Here is an 11,494-nt window from a genome sequence, read left to right on the forward strand (position 1 = left end):
AGCACCCTTAGAGCCTATTTTAGGGTGCTATCGAGACAAACACCCAAAAAATGGGTGCTTTTTTTTCAATCGACCATTTATGGGTATTAAAGGGTGTTGCAAAGGGTGCTTTCTCGTAAAAGCACCCTTTTTACACTTTTTTGGGTGTAAAAATTTTTACTGTGTACAGTACGTCGACTGCGAAGCATTGCCAAGCCAAACCCTGACCTAAAGCTCTTGAGACTACGTGCTTGCCAACGAAGTACTTACAGGAGTGCACGAAGTTCCAAAAGAAGCTCTCATTAGACACTTTATAACCACTTGAATGCACCCATTAGGCGGCACACAAAACAACTTCATCGAAAAAGCTGGGCCGCATTGCGTAGCTCACTGCATAAGGCGAGCGGTTTTGGGAGTGTATGGCGCATATTGAAGGCTCTCCGAACACCATAGGTCTGCAAGAACCCAACTACAGCATTGTGCATCGCGACTGGACGGTCTCCAAAAATTATTGCGGAAGATTTTGCCAATATTTTCACCTGTCTTATGTCAAAAGACAACGCCAGTCATCGTTCCTTAACAATTTTTATGTACATCTACGTGAAATGGATGAGGCAGAATTTACCCTGGCCGAGCTGCGTCATGCACTTAAACTCGGTTATCGTCACACTGCATCAGGTGAAGATGGTGTCACGTACCATGCTTTGCAAATCGCTGATGAGGTCTTTCATCAATGTATTCTGGACGAATACAACAAAGTGTGGCAAAGGAGCCTAATTACTGCTGATTGGGAATGGTCTTTGGTGAAGCCAATTTTATAGCCTGGTGGCCCTGCACAACACCTGAATTCATAACAGCCAATATCACTAACTTCTAATGTTATGAAGCTGATGTAACGTATGGCGCTGCTTCGTCTGGACGCCTAATTACAGGAGCTCACTTTCTTCAACGATGGGATGAGAGCTATTCGTCGCCCCCGTTCAGCCCTCGACAGTATAGCAGATCTTGTATCATCGCTTGAATCTGCTCGAGCAAACAGACATTAAGCGTATGTTCTATTTCTTGGCATACAGCAAGCGTTTGACTCGGTGCCACATAAGGCGATTATTTGTGCACTGATTAATGGAGGAATTTCAGGTCGTCTGTTGCACTTTCTCCGTGATTTTATAGCTCAGCACACAATGAAAGTGCGCTTTGGAGAAGTACAGCGCGAAACTTTAAATGTGGCATCTAGCAAGGCAGCGTCTTGTCAGCGCTCCTCTTCAACAGCGTACTTGCTGGACTTCCTGGCCGATTGCCGCAAGATTGTGACTTTCATATGGGCACAGTGATTTATGCTGATGACATCGCACTATGGGTCAGTGTTTCATCGCACCATGGTCCACATCTTCGTGGTACATTGCAGAGAGGTCTGAATGCAACTTCAGAATACTTGTTGGAAGTTGGCCTGCAGGTTTCACCTGTGAAGGCAGCTGCGATCGCGTATCATCCAAGGCAACGCGCTCTTCGAAGCCTAAGCAGGCTTTACCTCGGAGACTCACCGATACAGTGGGTACACCAACATTGCTACCTGGGTGTAATCATCGATGATCGTCTTTTTTGGCACTCTGCTGTTAAAACTGCGAGGCGAAAATCGCTGTCTGTTCAAGTATGTAGCCGCCCTAACTGCTAGGGTTGGTGGCATTCATGAGAAGACGGCACTACAGGTTTACCAATCAGCTGCACTCTCTTGCGTGATGTATGCTTTGCCAGTCTTGAATTTACCGCCTGCTTTATTGTCTTAGCTGGAACGGGATCATCGTCTTGCCCTCCGAGTGCTGTTTGGCTCACCTCGTGAAGCACAAACCATTCCACTACTGACTGAAGCGCACCAGTTGCCGCTAAGGCTGGAAGCTGACCAGAGAGAGCAAGATCATATTGAGCATCTGAACTGAGTCCCACATGGCAAGACACTCCTTAACAGACTGTTACAGCACCCACTTTCTCGAATGGGTAAAAGGATGGCTTTGTTCAATGTCATTACTGGCAATTCCGGCGAAACTATTGAGTTGCCAATATCAACAGAGCACAATCCATGTGCCTTCCATACCCATCTGCCAATGTCAGGAATACGCAAAAAGTTTGACCAACCTGTTTCCAAACTACAGCAATTAGCCAATTCAAACTCATTTGAAAACTTCGAAGACTAGGCAAAAGTATTTACGGACGCTTCTGCAGGCAGTGATGGCCCGAGCGCTTCTGCAGTTTTCTACTGCCCTTCAACCGATATCAGGCGGTTGTTTAAAATATCGCACCCATCATCGTCGGTGACGGCCGAGCTAGCAGCGATAGATGATGTTGCCCTTAAGTATGTACAATAAGGGTTACCAGCATCAAAGGTTGTGATCCTCACCGAGGCTCGTGGTGCCCTTAGCAGACTCACCAGCAAGAAGACCGACAGCACTATTGTAAGTAGCATCATGAAATTCATCAAAAATATTCTATCACGTGGGGTATGCCTAGCTGCACAGTGGGTACCTTCGCACGTGGGTATTGCGGGCAATGAAAAAGCGGATCGCCTTGCTTTGTCATGTAACCATGATGACTGTGACTGTCCGGGAATTCTATGTACGATGGACATCGCTCGTCTGCTTATACGCCGACACCTTCTAAAGCAGCACCTAGACGAGCATATGGCCCATGGTTCGTTCCCTCCCCATGTTCATGGACGTGGCTATAATTATGAAATATTACAACTTTTAGTGTTTTCTTAAGGTTACGTCCAGCTATTTAACAATTCGTATTGCCCACAAGCCACTCCCACCTATCTAAGTCGGTTGTACACAGACTAACACTAGGGTTCGCGAGCGTCCCACATTCTGTGGGGCCGTCCCCACCTCTTATACAGCACCTCGGTTTCCCCGCCACCAGTGTCAGGGGTGCTACCTGTCTCACATTTGTTCCAGGCCATCCAGTTGGAAGTCTTTTATGTGGTCTAACGCGCGCCCAACGACATTCGTCATGTTACAGAACAATCGCACGCTCGAAGCAAGGTTGCGGTAGTTACGAGGGTTAGTTACTTCACCTGAGCTTTCGCGCGAAGTCCGAGAACACTTACGAGTACATTCTTGAATAACAAGCGCTGTGAACAGCAAGCAGTTATTTGTAAAGCACTTAAAGAAGACGAAACAATACAGAAAAATTGAACTTGCCTGCAAGATACCAGAATAAGTAAAACTGATTTTGCTGGCTCGCTATTATAATGTAGCAAGCCCCCCCTCCCCCTCGCGTTCTGATTTGCTTCCTTGAAGAGTTGTTAACCCTAACGCACCGGGAACACACGGCTATGGGGGTGTTCCGATCACTCATTGGAGGTTTTCTAGCTATGTTTGCCTTGCTTCCCGAAGTTTTATTTCTAAGTTGTTGTTAATGCTTCAATGTACCCATATTTTTTCTCACGTGACGAAACGTGGTGCTATTGGCAAGCTGCAATGTTAGAGGGTCGATAACAGCAGAGCCTACATTGTTTCACAACTAGTGCAGCCAGAGCTCAGTAGAGGTTTTGCTGAGGAGGCTGCACTAGCCTTTGCTGACAAACGAAGCGCTGCCTATGAAGCGGTAATATTTCTGCCGACATTTAACCTCGTCCACAAAAGCTCAGTCATACTTTAGCAAGATGACTTGGACTGTCTCTTGTATGTTCACGTCACGTCGGGACACATAGAGTGTAGCTACCGCCGGTGCCCAAAATATTAAAGACATGGATACTTCCTCACGGGCCGATGTGCACAAACGCCTGATTAAGTAGAAAACTGCCGGTCCTTGCTCAGGCTGTCAACTGAACTGTTACAAACCGTGAACGATAGTATAAAGAGTGCTTTTTAAACAACTGTTTTGTTCCAGAAGAAACGCGGCTAATGTTCAGGCTTCTGCAATAACTTGTTTTTGCTGGAACGACTGGACATAATTAGCATACCTTAAGACGAGATTGTTGCTCGTTAGTTGGACGTTTTTCCCATATATAGAAAGTGCTGTGAGGGTTAAAATTATTCAAAATGTATTCGATCCTTGAACGAAAAATGCACAAATACAGACATAAAAGAGGCGAGTGAGTGTCCTTAAACAAACAGTAATTTTCAGAATCCTGAACTGTGAAACTTTTTTCCTGGTTTTAACTATTACCTTCCCTATGAATACCAATTCGCTGAACCATGCACTGCATTTTCCAGAACTCATCACTCAAGCGGCCGTGATGGCTGTGCCACTGAGCAGAACAGTCACTGGAAGGGAGGATACTGAGGGAAAGTTTTCAAGTAAAAGACAAAAAAAGGTGTTTGTTGTCTGACAGAAAATATAGCAATTTCTCCTTTTTTCGATTTTTGTTGGTTAGCGTCAAGCAAAATCCGGGGGTGTAAAAAGTGGCTAAAGGCATGTCTTTGTCCAAATATATTTTATTCAATTGTCTGTTGAATTACTTTATAAGTTACAAGTGGTCACAAAAGGTGCCGCTGGGCAGTTCTGGAACCTTTCGGTTCTGTTTGAGGTGATACAAGATGGTAATAAAGCTGTTAACGCATGCGATATATACAGAATACAAAAAGCTGATTTTTCCACCAATGTAAGCAATTTTTGAGAAAGTTGTTTGCGTAACATATTTGGTCAACAATATTTCTAGCTGTTATCCGCAGCATAGGGGGACTCACGATACTTCAGCATCACTCACATAAATAAAAAGTACTTTTAACTCACGTAAATGATCACCCAAACCAGTTTTAGCATCCCTGATTGAAAGAGATTTCAACATGTAATGTGCCAAACTAAGATTGACTCTCACTAACCGAAATATTCATTTAGGTGTATTACGTAGAGTTTCGGCCCAAAGTTTTCACAGCGCAAGTCAAGAAGTTATAAGAAATAATCAACCGCAATCATTGCCCACACACATTCATCTGCCAGACTGCTTCAATAGGGACACTAGGTTGTTTTGCGTGCGAAAAATTGCCCCGCTGTGGTGGTCTAGTGAATAATTGACTTGGCTGCTGACCCACGGGACGCGAGATTGAAACCTGGCTGCGGCGGCTGCATTTTCAATGGAAGCGCAATTGTTCTAGGACCGTGTGCTCAGATTCGGGTGCACATTAAAGAATCCCAGGTGGTCCGGAATTCCCAAAGCCTACCACACCGGCATGTCTCCTAATTATATGGTGGTTTTAGGACGTTGCACCCCACATATCCATCAATCATTGTGTGCGAAAATTGTGCATCAGTCGGCGTCAATGGCAAAATGTATTAGCTGTGCAGTACTGCAGTGGTCCTAAGCACAAAAAAAAGTGACACTAAGTATGGAGCAAGGTTTTTTCTATATACAGCGCGAAGATGAAAACGACACTGATGTGCGCATATTCGTTGAAGTTTATGTCGTATAGCTAGCGCGTTTTCCTGAAATGTCAAATCAGATTATCCCACATCTCTTCTGTAGCCATTCCCACTGCTGGGGTAAAAAAAATAATAGGAGCAGAAAAGACCGTAGTGCTCTTAACAGTAGTCAGCTTTTATCATGTTCTTCATCCGAAATGCCGGTCTTTCGCCCAATGCTGAGACGCCGAGAGGGGGTGTATGCAAGATGTAAACAAATGAAACTAAATGAGCAGTTTTCAATCAGCATGCCCAGAAGAATTTGCTGTTTTTGAGGGGCAAGTTCTATATTTTGCTGGAGATTTGAAATCCCGGGAAGTCTATGTATAATGACTATGGCACCATACAGAAAAAGTTAACACCAATATAGTGGACGACGCAGAAAGCAGAGATTGAACTTGAATGCAAAACACGGACTTGCAAAACTTGTGTGTTTGGACAAAATGTTTGAGGCATTATCTGCACTCCAGCATGGCAAAGAACCACAAGCTTACCGAAGAACCTTCTGGCTGCTCAGAAGGCTTGCCTTCGACATTAGCAGATGGTCCTGGTGTTGAGTCTGAGGGTTTGGGAGTCGTGCTTGGGTCTTCTGGCTCTGAGTCAGATGAGCCACCATGCGGGCTGGACATGGCTGAATTAGTCTCCAGTGATGAGACTTTGGTAGCTCAGCTCGAAGTTCCCGAATCTTGGGCAACTGTGTGGGCTTCAGTATAGTTGGGCTCCCTAGGAAGACTGTCAATTGGTCTAGTTGATCTAATGGGCTCTCTGGGCATGGTGGAATCACGTGGTGGGGCTGCTACATCTGAGACAAACTTCAAGTTTTCTGAATCGGCAGCCAGTTCTCCGTTTTGATACCCTTGCTTGGATGATGCCTCCGGAACCAAGTCACAGCTGCCCCTCTCAGCAGCCTTGTCTCCAGGTTTGCTTGTGTCTAGATGCATGGATCCGGCAAGTGTACACAGCTTGGGTGAAGCCATTGTTGCTGCTAGGAAATAACGAAGCGTGTAATAAAGGGGTCATGAAAGAAATCGTTGACTGATCTCAGTGTGAGAATTGATGGCCTTGTGAATCGATTGCAAAAAGCTAGGACACACTGAAGCTTTACCTTTAAAAGTTGAACGCGATAGCGATATCGTGTCCCTAGTGCATCTTTCAACCACTTAGTGAACTAAATGTTATTGATCTTGCTACGCATCAACTACGTCGCCTCAGCAGAAGAGGCGCAGTAGCATGTGTGCCCCTTTTAGTTGGTGCCTGGCTTTAAACAATTAAGTCATTGTGATAATTACACGTTCTTTAGCGCGATGGCAGTGAACACTTGTACTGCGAGATATTACTGCAATATTTCATCTTTTATTGTGAATCATGAATACAGGACAAGTTTGCTTGTACAGCATAAAGGTTGCTTTCACTGCGTTTCCAAGTAGATGAATTTATATTCACTGTATTCACTTGCAGACGCGTGGTTCAGTGGCAAAACACCCACTTATCACGCAAACGACCAGGCTTGGATCCCCATTCAGACCTAGAATTTTTTAATATTTATTTTGCTCAAATTATTCTCGGTTTTTCTATCACGCGCAAGATGAGAATTTTTCACTCATAACCAAGGACGCCGACACCGACGCGAACACCGGAATTTCGGCGAAACGATCTCTTCAACTCTTTCGTGTTAAAGTCTACAAAGGGACGCTGGGGTACTGCCGAGAGAGCGGTTATACATATCCGCTTTTTCATCCTTCACATAACAGAGCAGATACTGTCGCTTTGCAGGAACTGCAAACTAATTTGTTTTCTTGTCTCTACGTGCTGAATCTCTTTCATTGCACTCGACACCCCTCTTACCACCACTTATGCGGATCGGAACCAACGGTGCAATATGCCTTGGCCCATGTGGCGTTCTTGTCATCCCCGAAACCCCCCTTTTTTCATGGAAATCTGAGCTGCTCTGCTCATGGCGTAATAGACAGTAGCAAGTGGTCCAGCGGGAAACGCAGAATCACGCAAGGCAATGAATCTCTGGACTGAAGGCCCCATGCAACAGAGGTTTTCAGTATTCGCTTATAGAAATTTGTTCTCGGTACCTCTTTCGTTAGTTTTATAGATGAGTACGGCTTTCTGCGTAATTTTACCAGACTATAGAGTGCTTCGCTGGCATGTGGCTGCATCCTATCCCAAAATGAACAACATAAGCCAAAACGCCGCCCTTGATTTATGCTGATTACAGCATGTCGCTTGCTCTTAGACATCAAACAGTCAGTGCCGGCAGCTCCGAAGTGAGTAAAGACAAGCCTCTGAATGCCTCGCTGTCTCTGCAGCTCACATTGAAAGAGGGCGGCTGAAGACACGGCAAGTTCACGCACCAGTTGTAAATTTTCTTGGCTGCGCAATGTGAAATATGGCTGAAATGTTTGAAGCAGCGCCTAGAAACACATTCGTTTGGACAAGAAAGGAGAAAATATCGTAGCACTTTGCGACAAATTTTTGTAACTTCGCTCAAAAAGCATGGTTTCTAAACATTTTTGGCTGGTGCATTTGTGAGGCAAGAAGCTCCTTTAGTGCATCCATTTCATCGCTACTTGTTAGCGCGTTTCAGCGTGCAATTAAGAGCGAGTAATTGGGAAGTTTCGTACAAGAGAACAGGGGAACAGGGTACTGCACGTTAACATTAACATTTGTAGGTCGTTTTACACGCACTCAATGACTGAAACGTGCCGCCCAGCATGGCTATCTCGTGATGCACTACTTATTTCTCATTTCACAACATTATCACTGGCTCGTGCAGCTGTCTATAAATCTCTCTTACAACGCACTTGGAATTATCTGTTTTTCTGCGACAGCTGTGCTTTGCAGAGTAGCCTTATATTGTTAAGCAATCCATAACAATTTCTGTAAGCGATGCCATGTAAACTGCAACGGAAAGCTAGTTTCCATTTTCAGATTACGGTTCACACACCTGATTAATAGCTAATTTTCCATGACTAAGCTGCATCTTCGGAACAAATATGCACGTTCTTAATAAATACGAGCACGTAGGTCTTTGCCCACAGATCACGTGCTATTAGCTGGGATGTCTCACGTTGAACTATTCAGTTTCAATTTCTCATTCTATCAATGGATCTTGCAGCTGTCTATAGGCCTTGCTTAACAACATACTTGACATTTCATGTTTTACGGTGGAAGGTGCGCTTTTTTGAGTTGACCTAACTACACAGCGTTGCAATCCACCAAGATATTTACAAGCGATGCCATAAAAACGGCTACGGTGGGCTAGATTACACCTTACACATCTGATGAATAACTAATTTAGCGTGAGTAGAGTTCATCCTATACGCGAGTAATTGATGGTAGCTGATTACAAGTACAGAGAGGAAATCAGCGTAATAATGATAAATGCGCACACATTGGCTTTTCCCGCATTATATACGAAGTTATCCCGCGGTTATTTCACAATGCGCTGCTTAGTTTCGATTTCACATCCTTATCAATGACTTTTGTAGCTGTCTATCAAACTTGAATCACAATGTACTCAACATAGGATGTCTTTCTGCCACAGGTGTGCTTTTCGAAGTGTACCAAACTTAACAACACAACAAAATGTTTTATAAGCGATTCCATGAAAACAGCAATGGTGAGCTAGATTCTCATTTCAGATTACGCCTTGCGCATCAGATGAATAACTTATTTATCGTGACTTGATTTCATCTCATAAGCTAGTAATTCATTGTAGCTTATTACAAGCAGACAGAGCAAATCAGCGCAATCCTGATCAAGTAACACACGCAGGTTTTTTCCTCGCACAACATGCTGCGTTAACTCGGTTGATTCACAATGCACTGCTTTGTTTCGATTTCACATCCTTATCACTGGCATCTGCAGCTGTTTATTGAACTTGCTTCTCAATATACCTAACATTTGATGTCTTACGGTGGCAGCTGTGCTATTCGGAGTAGACTTTACGTCATCATGTCGCGAGTCATCAAGATTTTAGTAAGAGATGTCATGGAAACTGTAACGGTGAGCTGGTTTCCAATTTTATTTTGCGCTGTAGAAATCTCATAAACAACTAATGTGGCGTGACTAGGGTTCAAATCATCAGAAAATAATTGATGGTAGCTTATTACAAGCACAGATAGCAAATCAGCACAGTCATGATAAATTCGCACACGTCGGTCTTTCCCCGCATATCATGTGAAGTTCAGCCGTGGTTAATTCACAATGCGCTGCTTAGTTTTGATTTCACATCCTTATCAACGGCACCTGCAGCTATATATCAATGTCGCCTCATGACATACTCGAAATTCTATGTTTTTCTGCAGCAGCTGTGGTTTTCGGAGTATACATACCATCACACTGTAGCAATCCATACAAATTTCTATAAGATATGCCATGAAAACTGCAACGGTGAGCTAATTTCTGATTTCAGACTGCCCTTTACACAGATGATCAAAGCTAAAATAGCTGAAATAAAATTCGTCTTATGGGCACGTTTATTGGTCATGATAAATTGGCACAGGCACAAGCACACAGAGCAAATCAGTGCAATCCAGAAGCACACGGAGAAAATCCCCATGGATCTCTCCACCAATCCCAACAGATCTCGAGCCGTCAGTTCGATTAGCTGATGATTCACTACGCATAGTTTTATTTTACTTCCTTATTCATCGCAGACCAAACTTGCTTCGCAAAATACTCGACATTCCCTTTCTACTAGGCCAGCCGTGCTCTCAGGAGCAGAAGTTTGCATTCAAACAACGCTTCTATACAAGCCGAGCACTAGCGAGCGTTCGAACTGTCATAATGAATAACTGAATGGGTAAGGAAACGTTGTACGTACATGTCACCTGATTGGGTCGCCTTGTACCTTCTTCCTGAAAAGACAACGACGTGTCACCCCTCACAACTGTTCACGAAGTTTGCTCACGATGGCGTACGAGCCAATGGCTTTAAGCAAATCAAGCCGCTCCTAAAGGTGCGCTATCTTCTGACGTCTTTCTGATATCACGATAACATAAACAATTGCTGCACTTTTCTCTACAACGCTGCTCTTGGATTTCTCCGTAGCCATTCTGTTCACAGTTGCAATGTCAGTACCAGTCGTATCAACAAGTGGCTAGTTTCGGTTTTCTTCTCCATCTAGATTTGATATGAGGGGTGTAACGTCCCGAAATGACCATATGATTATGAGAGCTAGACGGCGATGTTGAGGGCTCCGAAGATTTCTACCACTTGAGGTTGTTTAACGTGCACCCAAATCGCAGCACATGGGCCTACAGAATTTTCGCCTGCATCCGAAATGCAGCCTTCGCAAGTGAGATTCGATCCCGCGACCTGCAGGTCAGCAGCCAAGTTAGCCACCTTAGCCACTAGACCACCGCTGCGGGGACTTCTTGATCTAGCTAGGAAAATCTAGCTAGGAATGGTAGTTTTGGGGTGTCCTTACCGTCTATATGTTATCTCACTTTGCCGAGTGAGTAATACCCCTGTCACACGTAGCAGCCTAAGTGCACTTTGAGCGAGGTCACTTAGCCGCGAGTGTCATTTGCGCACTGTCACACGAGCAAGTTTTGTGTCACTCGCTGCAAAGTACACTTGCCGGCAAGTGCGTTCCCCAACCTCACTTCACTGCGACGGCTGCGATGAAGTGTGTAGCCTCGGTACCAGTAGCTTGTACAGCAAGAAGCTGTTGCCTAAAGCGGCGCTCACACTGTATTTAAACAATTGTTTTTGTTATGAGGGATATTATTATGTATAAAACAAGTAATAAAATACAACAATAACATCGCTACTTTCTCCATTGAGCTGTTTGCGGCCACGTCCGCTGTAGGGATGCGGCGGCACATGCACAGCAATGGCTGCATCTGTCGCGGTGTTTACTTTCCAGGTACACTTGCACATGTTTAGGTGAGTTGTTCTCTAGGTATTTAAGACAGCATGTGCCACAGGTGCTACTTTCACGAAGACAATGCGGTAAGAACATGAGTTACAGGTGCGAAAATAACAATTATACGTTGTGCAACAAATCCGTCAATCGCCACTGCCGTCATTTCCAAAGTACACTTCACTTTCTCGTGTAGCAACGAACTGCGGAAATGAAACTTCGTGAGTTCACTACGTTTCG

At 44.4% G+C, this 11,494-nt stretch overlaps 1 protein-coding gene across 1 annotated transcript in view; it reads right to left on the reverse strand.

Annotated features, from left to right (window-relative positions):
• Positions 1–10,298, reverse strand: part of LOC142769162 (uncharacterized) — a 34,971-nt gene extending 24,673 nt beyond the window's left edge. The window contains exons 1-2 of the mRNA XM_075872132.1: positions 10,211–10,298; positions 5,868–6,358 (exon numbers count right to left, since the gene is read on the reverse strand). Coding sequence (XP_075728247.1) covers positions 5,868–6,002 — 135 coding nt within the window. The 5' untranslated portion in view covers positions 6,003–6,358; positions 10,211–10,298. The remainder of the gene's footprint in view (positions 1–5,867; positions 6,359–10,210) is intronic.
• Between the last annotated feature and the right edge of the window lie 1,196 nt (positions 10,299–11,494).

The sequence above is a fragment of the Rhipicephalus microplus genome, chromosome 8 (genome assembly GCF_043290135.1).
Source record: "Rhipicephalus microplus isolate Deutch F79 chromosome 8, USDA_Rmic, whole genome shotgun sequence".
In the NCBI taxonomy this organism is placed as follows: Eukaryota; Metazoa; Arthropoda; class Arachnida; order Ixodida; family Ixodidae; genus Rhipicephalus; species Rhipicephalus microplus.